The 20,759-nt window shown below is 48.2% G+C and overlaps 1 protein-coding gene across 1 annotated transcript; it reads right to left on the reverse strand.

The window, feature by feature from the left end:
* Window positions 1-523: 523 nt before the first annotated feature.
* Amer1 (APC membrane recruitment protein 1) lies at window positions 524-20,357 on the reverse strand. The gene is made up of 3 exons (XM_042666910.1): window positions 20,244-20,357; window positions 6,164-6,241; window positions 524-4,315 (listed from the first exon to the last, which is right to left on the reverse strand). The coding sequence occupies exon 3, from the start codon at window positions 4,215-4,217 to the stop codon at window positions 816-818; it is 3,402 nt and encodes a 1,133-aa protein (XP_042522844.1). The 5' UTR covers window positions 4,218-4,315; window positions 6,164-6,241; window positions 20,244-20,357; the 3' UTR covers window positions 524-815.
* Between the last annotated feature and the right edge of the window lie 402 nt (window positions 20,358-20,759).

The following is a 20,759-nucleotide window of genomic DNA, read 5'->3' on the forward strand; positions in this document are numbered from 1 at the left end:
GGAACTGGTTTTTTTCTCTTCAAATTATGGTAGGCCTGGTTAAAAGGCCCTTATCTAGTTATGATGTCAAAGCCCACAATAATAGGCAGTGAGACATGCTACTTGATCCTCTCTAAGGTCAGCGAGCTTGGATGAATAGCTTATAGTCATCTGATGTAACAGAGGCAGCGATGCCAAGGCCAAAGGAATGGGGAGGATCTGTACCATAATGTTACGTTGCTAACAGCAAACAAGCCTCTCATCCCCAAGTGAGAGGCAGAGCACAGTTTGTTGCTCATCAGTGGTTCACTGTTCACCAGGGAGAGGGAGCAGAGGGCACTAAGGGTCCAGCCTGTCTTAAGGATGCATGCTATTATGTGTGTGTGTGTGTGTGTGTGTGTGTGTGTGTGTGTGTATGTGTGTGTGTATATACATACATATATGTATATATGTATATATGTATATACATACATATATACACACACACACATACACACACACACACACACACACACATATAAAATCACTAACTCAGCAACTGGAATAGGCACAAAATAATAGCATCCCAAACCCTGCATGGATCACAAGAAACCCCGAAAGCAAAAACTAGAGCAGAGTAGCAGCAGCCTCCCTGGAGCAGATGTATACTCGAGCTGAACGTGGCCACAGATGGCAGAGGAGGGAAGGGGGGAAAAACAAAGATGAAAACTCATAGGAGTTTTCCTTGGCCAAAAGGGTTTTCAAGTTAAACAGCAAGTCTCATCCCCACCCCTCTGCCCAACCCCTGATCCCCATTCACATGCTCAGGCCCCATGACCTCACTCCAGAATCAATGATTACTTGGCTAGGTTTCCATTCGTGGCAGTGGAGGGGTAGCTGGTCAGGAGAGAGGCACCTTGCTCAGCCCTCTCCTTTGATAGATCAAGGCTGGACGCCCTGTAGTGACTGGGCTGAGGCTGGGGGGGCTCAGGTCGGACCCTGGGCAGCTGAGGAATACCATGGGTAATACCCACAGGCTTAGCCTGTGGCAGAGGGCTCGGGTTGAAGCCTCCAGAACTGGAGGAGCAACTGGGCTCATTGGCACAATGAGCAACCGGCAGCAGCACATCTCGAGGTCTAGCCCTCACACTCTGGGAAGCCTGGGGCTGGAGGTTATAGCAAGGGCCCATGGGCAGAGGAAGGTGTGAAGGTCGAGCTAGAGGAGGCCTAGATTCCCCAGGCACTCTTGGCTCTGGCCCTGGCCCTGACAGGGACATTGACACAGCAACAGGAGGTATACAACAGCTTGCCTGCCTATATGGAGATTGGCTGGGAGGCCCATCCAACTGACTGGGACTTATCCAGGACGGGCCTGGTCCCACTGGAAGTGGACAGGGAGCCCATGCAGGCCAGTCATAGGCCCCTGGGGGTTCAGTGTAGAGAGACAAAGGACTGTCTCGGCCCCATTCTCCTTCTTCATCATCTTCTTCATCTGAGTCTTCCTGTTGGGCCTGTAGCTCATCAGACTCCACATAGCCCTGGGCCAGGTGAGAGCTGGAGAGTTCCAACTCTAGGGTCTCCGCAGTATCAAGGGAGCGGCTTCTTCTGTTGAGAGCCATGGCAGCAGGTGGAGGTCGAGGGTGCATGCCAGGTAGTCCCAGGTATCGCGGGAGGCTACTCACACCCCAGGGCAGGCCTTGGTAGAATCGGCTGTGGTAGTTGTTGAAGGCATGTTTGTGGTAGTAGCCCAGCTCAAAAGCTTCCAAGGAGGCTGCAAGTTCTTCATCATTGTGGAATTCAGGATTTTCTTCACATTTGCCTTCTCCATCCCGTTCCACATCAGCAATGTCAAAGGTCACCATTGGGGGCAACTCAGGGAGGTTTTGGGTGAAGGATGAGTCCGAATCAGAGCTGCAGGACATGCTGGAGAACAGGTTTCCATTGCTGGTAAATTCTACTAAGGCCTGTGAGAAACTGACAGTGGCATTTCCTTCTTTCTCATCCTCTTCTTCTTCTGGCTCCTCAGGGGGTGAGTAAGTAGGGTAGGCCCTCCTGGGAGATCCTCCAAAATTTGCTTCTTGCATGTCTGGCTCAAACATGGCATCACTTTGGAAGAGCTGCATCAGGCAGGTACTTTGGTCTTTCTTGGAGCATATTCCCTCAAAACGTTTCTCCAGAGGACGAAAATCTCGCCAGTCTGGCTCACTGCTAGATGTGGCAGGGAAAGCTGAAGTGGTTCCCCGGTGGGAGGTCTGAGATGCTCCTGATGCCCCTGCAACCAGGCCCATCACTGATGGGCCTAAGGGCCTCATCTGATACTCCAAGACAGGTTTCTCCTGCCAGGCCGGGCCTTCTCGTACTTTACCTTCTTGAGCATGAATCTCTCGGGCCTGGGCTTCTCGGGATCGAACCTCTCTGGCATGAGCTTCCCGAGTGTGGGCCTCCCGGGCATAAGCATCCCTGGCATGAGCCTCTTGGGTATATGCCTCCCTGGTATGAGCTTCTCGAGCCCGTGCCTCTCGAGCCTCCAGCTGCTCCCGTCGGAGCTCCCAATACAATAACTGTTTCTGGATGGTCACTAGTCGTTCTTCTTCTGTCTCCATGGCCCCAGGTGGCCGGGAGGAAGAGAAGGGCTCAAAGTTTAAAAAAGGATCGAATATCTCAGAGCTTCGACCATGGAGGTCATAAAGGCAGTCATCTCCAGGTGGTGAGTTCTCAAGACTATCATCTGGCTCATAGAACTCATAAAGGGCATCTCCACTATAGCTGTCTCGGGGTAGACAATCCCTGCGGACAAGCCCCAAGGCCTCCCCTGAATCATCTTCAAATCCAGGTGTGGTAGAGTCATAATATCCTTCATCACTATTGGGGGCAGATTCTTGCTGGTCACTCTGAGGAGTTAAAAGTTCCCCAGAAACTAAACCAGGATAAGCTGGAACTGGGTCAAGGAGCATGTAGCCATGGTGGCCTGGGGATGTGGTTGGATGGTAACCCAGGTTCAGATTGGGCCTTGGGTACATCTGGGCACTTGCCCATAGATATTCGAGGTCATCATCTTCTGCCTCTTCCTTGCCTTCTTCCTCTTCTAATTCAACTTCCTCCTCTTCTTCTTCTTCCTCATCATCATCATCTGGTAAAGCCATCTCCTCTCCACCTCCTTGGTAAGTCACCAGGCAGGAACTTCGTTTGGTCCCATCTCGATTGGCCCTCTGGCCTCCAGAGGCCATGCTGTCTGTCATACTGTCCATGTCCTGTTCTGCTATAATGTCACCACAACCTGTTAGTGAGTCAAAGCTTTTCAGGGATGTGACATCTCCGAACAGAAGGCTTAGCTGACCCCCCACAGGGCCATGAGGTGGATTTTCTTCTCCAACGACCACCTTCTCCCCTATTTCTGGAGCGTGGGGCTCTTCCTCTAGGACACTGGCTTCAGAAGCAGGCTGGGGCTGCACAAGTGCTAAAGGACAGGTCCCCTTGAGTTTTTCTGGATTTTTACAGTCCATCTCCTCAGTAGCTGGAACTGGTAGAGAGGGTTCTGGTGTTGGTGAAATTTTTGGTCCAGAGGCATCTTGAGGTTTGGTATTGTCCATCCTAGGGCCTTGGAAGGTCTCTTCAGAGCAAGCTAGAGGGGCTGAGCTGACATGCTCATGAGACCCAGCTCTGGCATCTTCACATCCCTTGGCTCCTGGCTGACTCTGCTCAGCCCCAGCCACCTTGCTCTTCCGGTGACGACGGATACTGCTAAAAAAGCCTTTTAGACCTTTCTTTGGCTTGGGCACAGAGAGTACTTTTTCAGCTCCAGCTTTCTCCACAACTCCAGCCACAGATGTTTTATGTCTAGAGCCTATCTCCAAAGCCCCATGGGCACTCTGAGAACTAGGAAATCGGCCAGGTGATTCAGGCAGAGGTTGGGAGAAGCCATTTCCTTCACCAGCAGCATTATCAGGGCCATGGGCTGCTTCACTCAGGCCATCATGTGTCTTGCTCTTGTTTACACCCTTCTTGGAGCTGCCTTTCCCAGAACCTTTGTTTCGTCCTCCTCCAAAGAAACTAGGCAGAGTACAGATTCCCTTTTTGCCACCAAAGAGTTTCATGGCAGTTTTTTTCAGCCTACCTGGGCCAGATGGTGGGTCTGATGCTGGCCCTTCTGTTTCCTCAGCTGCTTTGTTCTTGGCTCCTTTCTCTGACCCCTGGTCCTGAGTATCCCCAGAGGCTGTTGCTCCCCTGGCATGAACAGCTTCATCCTTTTGGGTCTCCATGGTGATGAAGACTACTCAGGTACACTCAGCTGAGAAGGCAGCCTCAGAATTCCAGGTGCTTCTATAACATCATAAGTCAGGAAGCATCACAGTGGGGTCTGGAGGAGATAAGAGAGATAAAGAGACAGATACTAGTGAGCAAGTACTCAGCATGAGTTTGTTTTGACAGGTGTCTGTGGTCTCAGGCTTGAATGGAACCAGAGAGAAAGTAAGGGAAAATATCGGGAAAACCTTAATTTATCCCATATGCTTGGTTTGCTAGGCCAGCCCCCTGAGCCCCAGGGCAGTGAAATTCTACTCTGAGCCACAAATAGGCAGCTGTCACCAGCCACCCTCTCATTAGTCCACTCCCTTCGAGCTATAAGCTCAGGAGAACACGGACAGAGAGAACTGCAGATGTGCAAAAAGGCCCAGTGGCCTGTGAAAGTGCTCATCAATAATCAAAGGGAGGAGACAAGCAGAGTAGGAGGGAGGTTAGCTCTACTATCACAGGATTTTTTTTTGAAACTGAATGTAGCAAAATAGCTGGTTGAGAGCAGGGCACTGGTGGCTTACACTTGTAATCCTAGCTACTCAGGAGGCTGAGACCTGAAGATTGCCAAAAAGTCAGAAGTACAGCTGTGGCTCAAGTGGAAGTGCTCCAGCCTTTAGTATAAAACCTAAGGGCCAGCATCCAAACCCTGAGTCCAAAATGTCTGGTTGAGTCCTCAATGTACTTATTCAATTAGATAGCATCCAATTTTACCTTAGCATGGACTCTCATTAATATTTTGCCTAAGACTAGAAAGAAAAGATTTGCTAAGGGCTGGTGGCTCTCACCCTTATAATCCTAGCTACTCAGGAGACTCCGATTTAAGGATTGTGGTTTGAAACCAGCCTGGGTAGATTAGTCCAAAAGACTCATCTCCAAACAACAAGCAAAATTCTAGAAGTGGAGTTGTGGCTCAAATGGTAAAGTCACAGCTTTAAGTAAAAAAGCCAACCAAGAGGGCAAGGCCCTAAGTTAAAACCCCAGTACTGTCAGAAAAAGGGATGGGAGGAAAGGAGAGGTGAAGGGAGAGGAGGAGAGGGGAGGAGAGAGGGAGGGAAGGAGAGAGAGGAGGGGAAGGGACAGAAGAGAGGGAAGGAGAGGGGAGGGAAGAGAAGGGGAACGAGTGAAGGTAAGGGAAGGCCTTGACAAGGGAAAAGAAGGGAAGGAAAATGAAGGGAAGGGAAGGGAAGGGGAAGGGAAGGGGAAGGGAGGGGGAAGGGAGAGGAAGACAGGGGAGGAAAGAGGAAGGGAGAGAAAGAGAGGGGAGGAAAGAGGGGAGGAGAGGGGAGGTGAAAGAAGGGGAGAGAGGGAAGAGAAGGCCTGGGAAGGGAAGGGGACTTAGAGTGACACCTCTGGCCCCTAAATTGCCAGGCAGGACCAGGTTTAGATCTTCAGAACCCTAGAAGAATAACCTGACAGACTTGGAGACCAGGGCTACAATGCTAAGATGACATAGTGGTCTCAGAAAAATCCTCTGGACTTCACTATCCTCCATCTGAAAGGTCTACCAATACCTTCTCCTCAAAGAGGAGTGGAGTAGGCCTAGATCAAACTCTATTAATGGTACTACTAGAAGGAGATTTTAATGCTACCATCTGCAAATGGATCCCCATATTCTCCTTTTGAGCCAAAGGGTAAACTTTCCCTTCTAGTCTCTTCCTCTCATTATTCTGGCCCTCATCTAGCTGCCAGTGTAGGAAAGGAACTCAAAGGCATGACCTTCCATGATTCATGCTTCTGGCCTGGGAGGTTGGTTCCCAATAACTATTTAAATATGTAAACCTGGTGCAAGCCACACCCTTCTGGTTTAGGCTCCCGACCCTCCAAATAGCCACGTCCCCACATAGATGGAATAAAAAGAATTAATCACAACCCACCCTGATACTCTTCCCCATCCACTGGAGGATTCCAGTACCTGTATCCAGTTGACAGCTAAATCAATGATCTTCCTGGAAAATTCCTCACCACGGTGACCAGCAGCATTCAGGGGGATCTAGGGTAGAAAGGGAGGCAGAACAGTTGCTAGGAGTGAAATAACACGAGAAAGAGAGCTAGAATGAGAGTGAGGAAGAAAGAAGAAATCAAGAAGGAAAGAGGGAAACAGATGAGAGAGGGCAAGGGAGGAGAGTGAGAGACTGATGGAGACCAGGAACAACTGGCCAGCACACCAACCAGGGCAACAAGACTCACACATTTACCTGCAGTGAAGACTGTGGCCCAAGCCTGGTGGGTGAGGGGAGGCTAGGAGCTACACTCTGAAATCAATAGACAAAACCTCCTGAAGACCTAGGTCTTCTCTCCCAAATAGTAATAGTAATTTTATGCCTGGTATCTTGCTTTTGGCTTGACACTTGAAAGATTTGTGTGATCAAGCTTCATCCAAGAGAACCACTGCAGAACTGAATATTAAAATTGGAGCAAGGTGATGTCTAGATATGCAGAAAAGAAAAGAGGAAAGCTCATCTGTTTGCCTCACTGCAGAGATCCACATTGTGATTTGCTTAGAATACAAAGTTTTTTCTGCAATGTATCTGGCCATCATGCAGTCGGTGTCCCATGGTCTAGTAGGAATATGGGCCCTATCATCTATTTGAATCCCCTACTTTCCACAGTACCAGTACCTGAAATTACTGACAGAGCTATCATTATGGTGTTGGAGATGGGGGTGGTAGTAGTAGAGTTGTTTGGGAGACTATTCTTTGGGGAATTCAGGAAACAAACCTCTCCTGAATGAAGGTATGTGGTAGGCACTCAGCTCAGTGCTATAAGGCAAGCCAAAAAGGGAGACTATCCAGCCCCTGCTTTTAAAAGGGAGCTCCTAAACTTAACAGGAAGAGTCCTTCATGTAGCAGTTTGAAGGCACAACATGATGCAGGACATTTTAAAAAAATAGCCCTTGTTATTTTTAAAAATTTATTTACTTTTTTTTGCAGTACTTAGGTTTGAACTCAGGGACTCATGCTCACTCAACTTGCTTGCTCAGGTGGCACTCTACCATTTAAGCCATGCCTGCAGCCCAGCTTTTTGCGGGTTATTTTGGAGCCAGAATTTCATAAAGTTTTTCTGCCTGAGCTGTCCTTGAGCCACAATCCTCCAGATCTCAGCCCCCTGAGTAGCTAGGATTATAGGCATGAGCCACTGGTGTACCTGGTTCTTTTCACATTCTTAATTAGCATCAATTAGTTGTATAAGGCAGCTTCATTTTGACATAAACACATTCGATGTATCTTGATTAGACAAACCCCTTCTGTCACTCTCTGGCCCCCTTCCTCCTTCCCAAACTAGTATCAACTAGTTTTATTGTTCCATTTTCACAGGTACATGAAGTATTTTGACCCTATTTACTGTCCTTCACCCTCTCTCTTCTCACTAGTGTTTCCAATGATGATAGGATCTATTTTACATTCCTGTCATTCATTTTCTTAGTGTATGCTAATTGTTTAAAGGGATTCCATCATGTTTCACACATGCATTTTAGTCCGATTGAGTTCCCTTGCTTCCTCTTTCTATACCCATCCTCTCCACCTATTCACCAACTTTGAATGAGTTTTATTTTGCTATCTTCATTCACGGATACAATACATTGTATTATTTGTTAATATATTCACTTTTCCTCTCCCTCTCTCTAATCCCTTCAAACAGCCCCACAACTACAAACATATATATGGTCCACTCAGTATTTATGTATATGTTTATCTTTTAGATCTAGCAACTACATAGGAAAAAAAGCACACAATTTTTCTTCAGCTGGGTAGTGTGGTATCATTTTGAAAATCGTGTTAACATATCCATGCATAAATTTAAAAAGCAGAAAGATATTTTCTGGGCTCAGAAGATCTGCTTTGAAGACGAGGAGGAAGAAGAAGACGAGGAAGAGAAGGAAGAAGAGGAAGAGAAGGAAGAAGTACACAGAAAGAGAAGGAGGTATTAGGGATGGCTTTGTCATGGGTAGGCAGATGGAAATTGCAATGATCTAGAAGGAGCAGGTGAGACTAGTAAGTGTAGCTGAACCTTAAGGAAGACCCAAGGGCCAAGTGAAAAACTTTATGGGCCCAGACATTCTTGTGAATCAAAAGCCAACTTGTCCTGCTGGCTTTGAGGTTAGAGTTCTTAGAAACAGAAGGCTTAGAGAAGTTAAATCACAAAGAGGGCTCTGCTTTCAGAACTGATGCCCTAACTGGAGAACAGTCTGTTTAGGCAATCTCTTGCCTTTAGCTCCAATGCTCCTTATGGATAGAGGCCAGCCTTTGAGCACTCTCTACACTGTCAAAGGCAGCTACAGTATTGTAGAAGGAGCCAAGTGCCACAAGGTCAGAATCCAAACCATGCTAGCCTCCTGTGTGCCAGGGGGCCCTACTAGGCCAAGGTAGCCCACTGAGCCTCAGGTACTTGTGGTGTAAAAGACAAACACTGGCATCCTTGTTATTATTATTCCCTTCCACATCAGAATCTCTGTTCTTAGGAAGTGGGAGACCATGAATGCAAGGCAACTCATGCAAGAAGCTGCTCACTGGGGCTTGAACTCAAGGCCTTGGTACTATCCCTTAGCTTTTTTTTTGCTCAAGGCTGGTGCTCTACCACTTGAGCCATAGCTCCACTTCCAGCTTTTTGGTGATTAATTGGAGGCAAATGGCTCATGGATTCTCCTGCTCAAGTTGGATCTGAACAATCCTCAACTCTCAGCCCCTGAGTAGCTAGGACTATAAGCATAAAACATCAGTGCCAAGCCTCTGCTAATGCTTTTTAAATCCCTCTGTATGTTTGGTTGGGGTGGATGAATGAGGCTGAGTTATATCCTGAGATTGCAATTCTCTGCCCCCTCCAAAGATCAGGCCCTCTGCAAATGAGGCCCAGGGTGGTGATCTTTTTGCTGTTATGTTTCTCCTGCCTTGTCCTTCCCAGAGAAACTCATGGTATCTTACTTGTGTCCCCCAGAATACTGGGAAGGAGGGTAACAAGACTTTCTTAGCTGGAAGTACTATAACCTGGCCCTAGCCACCTATACTCCACACATTGTTAACTCCTTGTTACCTTATTAGGTCCCCAAACTATCTTTCCTCAATGAGCCTTGACGTAGGACCTTAAATCTAGCCCACAAGACTTAGGGCCTGCCTTCATTTAGGACCACAAGAATTCACTAGGAAGAGGAGAGGCGAAAAGCAAACAGCATGGTAAGATATAGACACTGCAGGTCCTCTAGGCAGGGGCTGACTTTCCTCAGCGGTCCTGCCAGGAAATTAGTCCTGACAGGCACCAGTGGCTCATACCTATAGTCCTAGCTATTCAAGAGGCTGAGATCTGAGGATTATGGATGGAAGCTGGCTCAGGCAAGAAAGTCCATGTGACTCTTATCCCCAATTAACCAGCAAAATGCCAGAAGTGAAGGTGTGGCTCAAGTTGTGGAGCACTAGCCTTGAGCAAAAATACTAAGGAATAACAAGTTCAAGCCCCAGTGCTAGCATGACAGAGAGGCAGAGGTGGGGGGGGGGGAAGGGGAGGAAGGAAGAGAGGGAGGAGAGAGGAGAAGGGAGAGGCAGAGAGAAGGGAAAGGGGAAAGGGGGGAAAAAGAAAGTGGTCCTGCCAAAAGCAAAGGCCCTCAAACCTAAGATTTCTCAGTGTAGCTGGCTAAGTTTCAAGTCGACTGTTGGGTAAGGGAACCCTCCCAAACCTGCTTTGTGGCCCTGGATAGGGAGACCTGCTGCCACAGCTGCTGCAATCTGACAGGGAGGAGATGGTTGTAGAGAATGGCAGGGCTGTTCCAGCTCACTAGAGAAAAGCTTCTTCTCCCCTTCACTCAACATACTGGCAGGAGAACAACCACAAACCTGCCCCCAGAGACCCTTTCAGGGAGGAGGAAACAGCTGCAGCCTGAGCCTTGCACATTCTGCTCCCAGCCCAGTTTCCTGGGGCCAATTTAGCCAACTTCAGGAAAGCTGAATTCAGCCAAGAAAGAAGTATGTGGAATTGTGCAGTAGTTCCACAAGCTTGGCCTTCACCAGCTGCAGTTCCTCAGACCTGTTTCAAGCAGTCTTCCTGTGCCACCCTGCCCAATTATGTTGGGAGAGGGTAAGGTAAGAGCAATGAGAATGGGGAAACTACCACTCAATCCACCAAGAGCCAAAAAGTTCTTTACTGGAGTCAGTTCTACTAGCTGGAGAAGAATTCAGCAAATTATTTCACATGATTATATCCCAGTTTCCTCAAGTGTAAAATGAAGTTATTGACTGTGCTACCTCTTTGGGTGTGGCTGTGGTGGATGCCTATATACGTAGGTATGTGGGAGGGAGATTGGGACAATCAACTTCCTGTCTAGCATTGACAGAAAGTATTCAAACCCCTATCTCAATCTACAAGCCAGGTGTGGTGGTACATATCTGTAATCCTACCTGTGTAGGAGGACAGGAGGCCATAGGTAGGAGGACAGAAGTCCAGTGCCAGTCCTGGCAAAACAAGACCCTACTTGAAAAATAACTAAATCAAAAATGGGCTGGGTATGTGGCTCAAATGGCAGAGTACCTACCTAGCAAGAGTTCAAACCAAAGTACTGCCAATGAGCCAAAAGTTCCTATGTCTTAGCAGCATAACCAATGTATACCCAGTACCAAATAAAATGCATTGTGTAGCAGAAGCTAAAAACATTATAGCTGTTTTTGTTAATATTTATTCCAACCATGGTTGAACTATTCATTCATTTAGTACTTTTGCTAGGGCTTGAATGCAGGACCTGGGCACTCACTGTCCCTTAGCTTTTTTGCTCAATGCTGGCCCTCTACCACTTGAGCCACAAGTTGTTCCACCTTTTCACCTTTTTGCTGGCCATTGAAGGTCAAAGTCTCATGGACTTTTCTATCCAGTCTGGCTTTGAACCAGGATCCTCATGTCTCAGCCTCTTGAGTAGCTAGGATTCCAAGTGTGAGCTACCAGCACAGTTGAACAATTTCTAGCAGTAAAAGCACTTCAGGGTGGGGAAGGTGGCTCAGTGGTAGAGTGCTTGCCTTGTATGTATGAAGCCCTGGGTTCGATTCCTCAGCACCACATAAGCAGAAAAAGCAGGAAGTGGTGCTGTGGCTCAAGTGGTAGAGCACTAGCCTTGAACTGAAGAGCTGAGGGACAGCACCCAGGCCCAGAGTTCAGGCCCCAGACCGACAAAAAAAAAAAAAGCACTTCAGTCACAGTGGTGTGCTCCCTGAGGTGCTGCTGGAGTCAGGTGCTCTCCGAGGCTCTATGGGTAAGTCTTGAACCTCTTTAGGCCTTACTTTCCCACTAAGGTAAATGAGGATAGTCATCCTACCAGAGGTTTATTTGCTTATTTAGCCAACTTTTAGTGTCAGTTTCTGGACTATCTGGGAATTTCAAGCAGCTGAGTTCTCCAGTCCAGGCCAGAAAGATCAAAACTCAAAGCCAGCTAAAATTTGCAATATCTAGTATATGTATGAGTTAAGCAGAAAAGGTCAGATAATGTGATGTTAGGAAAATGAACCCTTAGATATGTATTTAAATGTTTCTTTTTCTTTCATGCATTTGTTTCTAACGCATTTATAAGATTATTTCTTTGTTGCTTTGTATGTCCCTCCCCCACAGTATAACCCCTGCTTTCAGTATATTTGATGTCGGTACAATTTGTGGAGGAGAAGGGGAAAAACAAGTTGTTTAAGGATAACTGTGGACCCATTACAACAATGAGAAGTACAAGTTGTCATGTCAAAAACGAACTTTACAACTTTGGTGGGGGGGGAGGGTTAGGTGGGGGGGGCGGGGGAGGCTGGGAAGGGATGTGAAGGGTAAACAAAGGAGGAGGCTGCAATGCTTGATAAGAAATGTACTCACTGTCTTGCCCATGTAATTGTAACCCCTCTGTACAGTATGTTCACAATAAAAAATAAAAATTAAAAAAAAAATGAGAAAAAAAAGCCAGCTAAAAGTACCAAGATCAAAGAAAATAAAATTAACAGACAGTCCTACTAGTATAACAAAGCACTCTTACCCCACACCCAGTGGCCTTCCCCAGCCACCCATTAAACCAGCATGGGGGAGGGTGTCTTCTGATCACCTAGAAGGAAGCTGCTTAAGCTTGAGAAAAGACTTGTCCAAGGTAATCCTATGGTGGTAGAGTCACACTGAGCTTCAAGTTTTAGGCTCATGCTACTCTGCAGCACTCGGCATCAGGCTCCCAATTAAAACAGGAAAACTAAGACAATGAGGGTGCCTTCAAACCTGCAAGAGCTATCTATTCTCCCTCCCATCGCACCCTGTCCCAGACCAGGCCAGCCCAGCCAGGCTTTCTCTGCAGCATTTCCAGTCCTCACTGGCTGCTGCTGTTTTGACCCCACCCAGCACATTCCAGAAAGCCTGCTGACTTCAAAATCCAAGGCAGTCCAGCCAGCCCAAGGTTACTCTCCCCATCGGTAAAGCTATCTATTACTACACTACTCCCAAGCTGTGGAATACATCCTCTCTCCCTGTTTCCTTGAGAGAAAAGTTTGAAGGGCCCTCCAAAAGGCTCGACTAGAAAGTTACCTCCTTGGACAAAGATGCAGAATTTGAGCTAACACAGAATGTTCTCTAAAATGATCTAGAATGTGAATGTGATAAATTTCTAAAGTCTAAAGCAAAGATCTGTTCCCAAAGATGTTCGTGACCTTGGTATCATTTGGTGCTGCTATAGTAGGAGCTGAAAGAGCCTCTCTTAGCTACTTTGCAGCCTTCCTGCTGAGAGGATACCTCCTCTCCAGCCCCAACCCCAAAGCAGGCCTTTTCTCCCAACACCTATTCTTCCACCAGTCCCTCAACTGGCTTGTTCACATACTCAGTGTCACACAATTCATTGTGGCCAGTCTCAAATCTGTCCATTTATCCCATATGTTCCCTCCTTCAGACACTACACCTCACAAACAAGCCTGACACTGGAATCGCAAGTTCCACCCTTTACAAACTGCATGGTTTGAGAAAGTGGCCTAATCTTTTGGAGACAGGAATGTCTTATCTACAAGATGAAGATAATGCTACCTACCATTGCAGGATCATGTTTCAGATAGGAGATGAGCAATAAAACAGCGACTGATTACTAGGTACAGAGCAGATCACTAGGTACAGAGCAGATCTCCAATAAAGGGTCGTTGTGCTGGTGCCGCTGGCAGTCACCTTATCTTTCTCAGTTGCTACCCCACATCCTCTAAATATGACCTCCCTCTCATTTCTGCCTGCTGCAACACTGAAATTCCGCCCTCTGCCTCCCGCCTCCCATGCCATCCATCCTGCATAACCTTTGCCAGATTCATTTTCTCACAGCAATCACTCCTCTACTTACCAAATTATTCCGCATTGCCTACAGGATCAGGGCCAAACCCCTCTGCCTGACCTTCAAGCCCGGCTCTCCCCACATGCTCCCTTGCAGGCTTTAAAGCCCCAATCCACATGGGGCTTCTCTACAGGCTGAAAGAAGCATTCACCCAGACATGGCCTCTCCCTTAGAAATGGTTTACCTGGTGATCTTTTTGTCTTTGTTTTTATTTTTATTTTTTTGTGGTAATGTTTTTCAATGCTGGGAAAATTGCACATGCTAAGAAAATGCTCTGTCACAAGTCACATTACAAGCCCTGGAAATCGTGTGTGTGTGTGTGTGTGTGTGTGTGTGTGTGTGTGTGTGTGTGTGTGTGTGTGTACACACGGGGCGTGTATATATGGGTGCACTGGTGCTAAGGCTTCAATTTAGGGCCTGGGCACTGTTCCTGAGCTCTTCTGCTAAAGTGCACTCTACCACTTGAGCCACAGCTCCACTTTTGGCTTTTTGTGATTAATTGGAGATAATTTCATGGATATTTCCTACCTAGGCTTGTTTTGAACCTCAATCCTTAGATCTCAGCCTCCTGAGTAGCTAGAATTATAGGTATGAGCCACCAGCACCAAACCTGAGAATCTTCTTTGGGAGCCACATACTGGCTACTCTTCTCTCAGGTTCCCAAGTCTCCTTACAGAATATCCAAGGTAGGTACCATGCCTGCCTAGGTACCTGATCCACTATTGGATCAGTACTAGAAAAGCAAAGCAAGATCACAGACAAGGCTCTACCTCTTCTCCCCATTCATATGAAGAACTAAGGCAGGTGTCCATTATGTAGCCACCATAATCTGTGTGGAAGGCCAAATGCAGAAACTGATTCTTGGGAGGGAATAAAGAAAAAGCCTTGTGTTGAGGGGTCAAGTGCTTTGGACTTACATGTATCCTTGGCTAAATCCTTTCCATATTCTGGACCTCATTTCACCCATCTAGAAATAGGAGATTGCCAGGCATTGGTGTTTCATGCCTATAACCCTAGCCACTCAGGAGGCTGAGATCTGAGGATCACATTTTGAAGCCCACTCTGGGCAAGAAAGTTATAAGACTCTAGTCTCCAATGAGCCACTCAAAAGCCAGAAGTGGAGCTATGGCTCAAGTAGTAGAACACTAGCCTTAAACTAAAAAGCTCAGGAGATCATTCAGGCCTGTAGTTCAAGCCCCAGGACCAACACACACACACAGCCCAACACCTACCCTCACCCCCACAGAAATTGGAGGTTAGGACACTTGCCTCAGATTGCTCTGAGAGACTGAAAAAGTGGTATTATACTCAATTTTCTAGTGGTTGTTGGGTCAGGAGACATGATAGAGCTTTTAATTGCCTTTTAAGGGCCATAGGCCTTGCTGGGAGACCCAGCATACATAGTTTGTTGGACTTACTTAGCACTGCAAGAAAGTTGTGTACTGTGGCCCAGCCTCACTTCTCACACTTGCCCTAACATATTACTCTTTCAAAAAGTACTAGGCGTGGCTCATGAAAGTATTTCCAACATATCCAGAGAAAAGGCCTTGAACTGATCTGGCCCAGCCCAGTCTTCTTTGAAAAGATCTGTAGTCCCTAGCAGGAAGGGCTGGCACGTGGAAAGGGAGGGCTAAAGACTACTGCCTAGAGAAAGAGAGCTGGCATCAGTTTGGAAGCCCAGAGGTAGGGGAAAAGCCATTAGGGGATGAAAGCAGTGAAGGATCGCTGACTAGAAATGCAGATCAATCCTGGACACCAGTGGCTTAAGCCTGTAACCCTACCTACTCAGGAGGCTGAGATCTGAGGATCATAGGTTGAAGCTAGCCCTGGCAGGAAAGTCCATGAGACTCTTATTTCCAATTAACAACCAAATATCAAAAAGTGGAGCTCTGTATCAAGTGGTAACCTTAAGCAGAAAAAGCCAAGCGAAGGCTCAAGGGCCTAAGCTCCAGTCCCAGTACATGCAAACACAAAAAAGAAAGAATGAAATGTAGATGAAAGATCCAACGGCCCTTGCAGGACCAGTATGCCTATGACCCCACCAGCATCCTTCACCCACAGAGATATAATCTCTATTGTCCATATTTTCCCTTAGTCCCAAAAGGGTATGTAAGGGAACAATTCATAAACTTAGCTGGTTCCTGTACCTCTGCAGGGTTCTAGTTTTCTGCCTGCCTTGCTGGAGATACACACGCACAGGAAGAGGAGATAGATGAAAATAAGGCAGGCAGAAGAGAGAGATGAATGATCCTATGATTATTGAATTCAGAGAACAGAAGTTGGGGGTGGAGAGAAGGTTTAGTGCTTGTAAAATCTCCAATGGATTTTTAAGCAGAAGAGCAATGGCAGGCAGCTGCTCTCAACTCCACCTAACACACACACACACACACACACACACACACACACACACACACACACACAACACACACACACACAGTGGAGGAGGGAGATTTAACTGTAGCACATAAGGCTCAGATTAACTCTGAGGAAGAACTTCCTATCACTGATATGAACATATGAATGACCCAGGAGTGAGTGACACAGGAAGGTTATGAAATAACCTCCTCTAGGGACTTAACATTTATCATCTCGTTTATCTGCCCACACAGGATTTGAGGCAAAGATATGGATGGACTAACATCACCCATCCTTAATGACCTATTTGTTAAATGAAGAAGCTGGAGACCAGACCCTTTCTCCTCCTTTGTGCTAGCTGCTATTCCTCTGTATTTCTTGACTCCCCTGGACCAGTAGAAACACAGTTTCCCTATACACACATTTACCGAATGGGTAAATGTAACAGCATTTTAGGAATTTTTGGCACCTCCACTGTACTAGGAGAGAATCATTAGACTGCCAAATTTTTCCAATTCCCTCCCCTCCTGAAACAGGCTGTAGAATAAAACCAAGAGGCAAGTCAGGCAACAGGAGCTCAGATCTGTAAAACTAACTACTCAGAAGGCTGAGATCTGAGGATCATAGTTAAAAGCCAGCCTGGAGAGGAAAGTCCATGAGATCCTTAATAACTGATTAATGACCAAAAAGCTGAAGTGGATGTATGACACAAGTGACAGAGCACCAGCCTTTAGTGAAAAGGCTAAGTAAGGAACACCACCCAAGCCTTGAGTTCAAGCACCAGTACTGGCATGTGCTAGTGTACACAAACATACACACACAACTAAGAGGCAAAAGATACATGAAAAGGGTGAATAACCCCAAGTTAACTCAGAATATCCTCACTCTTGGGGAATAAGGAAGTGAAGAGGGAGTGGCATTTAGCTGGATTGAGTGAAGGCCATTGGAGTCCATAGGACTTAGGGCAAAGAGCCAACACAGGAGGCTTTATGAGCTCAAATAAGGAACTGCTGCTTTCTATAGCTCAGGGTTCCCATCTATAAGCAGGGATTTGGACTGCTATTTCTTAGAGTAGTCTAGCTGAGAGAAAGGGGTCCAGCAGAGGACTGGAAGACACTTCTCAACCCCCACCACGGGAGTATTTAGGACCAGGTTCATTCCTTTCCTGATTTGCCTTTGCAAGCCAAAGGGAGAATTACATAGTGAAAGTTCCCTCTGGAGATAGCCTGCCCCTCAGCTCTATTTCCAAATCTAGAGGTGACCTCTTTCCTACCTGGCTCATAGCACACTTCCTTCCAATCACTAAGACTCCCTTTATAAACCTTCTCAAACACCCTGTTTATGGAGTGTGTGTGTGTGTGTGTGTGTGTGCGTGCACACCAGTACTGGATCTTGAACTCAGGGCCTGGACACTGTCCTGAGCTTCTTTACTCAAGGCTAGTACTCTACCACTTAAGACACAGCTCCATTTCTGGCTTTTTGATGGTTAATTGGAGATAAGAGGTTCATAGACTTTCCTGCCTGTGCTCTGTTTGAACTACAACCCTTAGATCTCAGCCTCCTGAATAAGCTGGGATTATAGGTATGAGCCCCCAGTGCCTGGCTTCAAAAACCCTGTTTTTATCACAGACTACACAGAAGATATCAACACATCTCCTAATCTCCAGATCTTCAATGTTGCCTTTCTCCAAAAAAGGATTAGATCATTTCATCATTTCATAGCCTGGTGTTTAGGCCCCCACGACTACCTGGCTCCAACCTCTGTTCCACACCTGCACCACACCATCTTCACTAGGCCCTTCAATCACCCTCCCATCCTTAATTTTGTTTACCTTTCTCTTCCCAAACCCCTGTTTGCCCACAGCTTCTCAGGAAGATACATACATACAGCCTGTATGTATTTATCCCTTGCATATACAGCTCTCTTATTTCTCTCCCTGGCAGTTTGCCTCTAGGCTCATGAATCAGCAACCAAAGGTATTACAAAGTCTGGGGTCCAACCAGTGCAGATCCCGAGACTGTTGGTTGAGGGAATATTTCATGATTTTCTTTTGTACTTGCAACCCGACCCCCTTCTCCACCCATATTAAGCATTCTCTTTAAGTATCTGAGCCTAGAAAACTGTTTCTCAAGTCACTTTTATTTGGATCACAGCAAGCACAAGGTAGAAGCATAAAGGTCCTCTCAAAAAGCTCCACAAAGATACCAAACCCTTCTGAAGCATTCATTAACTACTCTGTCTTGCTAGGATTTGAGAGGGTTGTGGCTGAAGTCCAGGTTTTACAAACTCCATCCAAGAGGGGTTCTGAGTGAACCCAGACATCCATGATATCAGAGAGACAAAGCAGAGGCAGGGAAACTTAATTATAGTCAGCCTCCTATAATAATTTAAACCCAAAAGTGCCCATGAGAAGCAGGCAGCACTGGAGGAGTTCCAAGAGAGAGAGAAATCAACCTGGGAGACAGGAAAGGCCCCAAGGAGAAGGCAAGCTGATAACTGGGGCCTGAGAAAGAAGAGGATTTGGACAGGTAGAGACCCAGTGGGCTTGAGTACAGAGAAGAGTTTGCATACAGTAAATACACTAGCCAGCGGTTAGGCTGAGGCAAAGGCAGAGGGCAGATCAGCCCAGGGCTAGAGATGTTGAGCTTTAAGTAAAGGTCTCGGTTCAAATCTAATCTGATCGATTCAAGTGACTGTGCAGTAAATTTAATCCCAGCTGGTGTGTAAAGGGTACCAAACCTTCTCACAAGTAAAGGATTTACTGCGTCTCACTGCTTCCACCTCAAAGATATGCAGGCTTTGCCTGAGCCCAGCAACTCACAGGACTCTCCACTCTCATAGGCTAATCAACCATGCCAAGCCCCTAGGTCACTCCTTTTCTCTGGCTCCTCAGGAAGGCCTAGACAGCCCCCTTGCCAGGGACACACTGTGGTGCAGTGGGTGGGGCCCAAAGAGCAGGATCTGCACTAAGGGAGGGGGCTCAGCTCCAATCTCCTGGGAGGAGGTGCAGGGGAAGTCCAACAGCACAGTGCAACTCCACCCTGCTCATGCCCACGGTGCTGCAGCAGGCATGCAGGCAGAGCTGCAGAGGGAGGTGTGTTTGTATGCAGGACAGAGCTGCGTTGATTGTGGGGCGAGGGGGGGGAACCATGCCAAGGTGAACCTGGCCTGATTCAGACCAGCTGATGCCTGGGGGCTCTGGGTGTGGTGTGTATTAGCCCGTTGCTTCCAGGCAGCTCTAGAGAAGTCAGGCGATCCTGGCGGTCACTAATGTCAGAAGTGTCTGCAAGCAGACAATGACAGCAGCCTGGCGGGCTGGGCATGGGTATTTTAAGTAACTGCAAAGTTGGAAGGTTTGCTTACCTCACTGGCACTCTCAGACAGTGCGTTCTTTACTCAATGATTTCCACCTCTTGGCCTGTGGCACAGAATCCCTCTCCCCAAACACACAAACACCACATCATGACTATTGCTATTTTAAATGGGAGTGTGGAGAGAAAAGGCGGTCAGTGCCCTCCAAGGGAAAAGAGGCGATGGTAGGGGGGGCGGAGACAAAGCGGCCTTGCAGCTCTAACCCAAGGACTTTCTAGGGCTGCGGCTCTAACCCAAGGACCAAAAAAAGCCCCCTACTAACCCGCCCTCCGGACCGCGGGGGCGGGAGCCAGATGTGCCTAGAGGCCCAGGAGGAAGAGGGGGCTGGTTGGGGCTGTAAGGCCAAGGATCCAAGGGAAAGTGAGCAGTCTACAAGCCCAACTGAGCTCCTCTGGGGAGGGCGAAACTGTAGACACCCTAATTCATGCTTAAAGCCAGTCTCCGTTGGCCCCCAGCTTGCGCGCCGGCTTCCCCGGTCCGCAGAGAGGAGGGAGAGGCAGTAGATGCGCAGCAGAGGGGAGGGGCCGTAGCAGGGCCGAGGGGGTGAGAGGTACCCGCGTACCACAGCTGTTCCAGCAAATGTGTTACAACAAAGCTGCGGAGCTCCTGGCCTACAAATACATGGCTTGGGGTGCTGCCTAGCGGCGCCCCTCCCGGAACCGCGCGGCAGCACGTGTGGGCCCATCCCCGCCTCCCCCTGGGTCCCCCAGGCATAGCCCAGGCTAACCCGCCCGCCAGCCTGGCCTCTCCACCCCACCCCCAGTCCTGATCGCCCGGGTGCAGTAGACTCACGGCCGCTCGGTCCCTTCCCGGACAATCCGCAAAGCGGATTTCAACAGAAAGCAGCAAGCGGCCCGGACTCCGACCGGTCCAGCTCTCACTGCCCTCTTCCAGGAGACCAGAGCTGAGCACGCGGGAATGCACCCGACTGCCGGCAGGCGGAGGCTCCGGGTTTCGCTCAATGCTTACCCGGCCGGGTCCGTCTCCCAACCCGGTTATTGTCTGCTGCGCCGCTCTGACTGGAGCCGGAGCCTTGGCTGCTGTGGCTGAGAACGCCGCCGCCACCTCTGCTCCTGCCGCCGCCGCCGCCGCCGCCGCCGCGGCTACAGCCACCTTCAGCACTGACTCCCCTTCCCCAGGATCTGGGCAGCTCCCCCATACCCCCTTCCCCCGGACTCCACGGCTACAGGGTGGGGCGTCCGCGCTGTGACTGACAGGCATAAAGGCCAATCGCTGCAATGGGAAGGCGTGCCTTGGCCTACCCACTGTTTTCTTTGGTGCGTTTCTCTTTAAATGCAAATAAGTGCGGGCGTGGTGTTGGCAGGGGGCGGAGAGGGTGCGGAACCCATTGCTGTGGCTCCCCACTCCCGCTCCTAGGCTGGGCGGGTAGCTGCTCGGTTGCACCGCCGGCTTAAGAGGCTGGTCCCGCCCAGAGGGTGCTCGCTAGATTCCCTGGAACTCGGTTTCGATTTTGTGCGCACTCCC

This window comes from Dipodomys spectabilis, unplaced genomic scaffold, assembly GCF_019054845.1.
Source record: "Dipodomys spectabilis isolate Male_0828 unplaced genomic scaffold, ASM1905484v1 ptg000370l, whole genome shotgun sequence".
In the NCBI taxonomy this organism is placed as follows: domain Eukaryota; kingdom Metazoa; phylum Chordata; class Mammalia; order Rodentia; family Heteromyidae; genus Dipodomys; species Dipodomys spectabilis.

Excerpts from the sequence above, each read along its gene's own strand:
- Amer1 (XM_042666910.1), bottom strand. The coding sequence starts at position 4,217 with ATGGAGACCCAAAAGGATGAAGCTGTTCATGCCAGGGGAGCAACAGCC.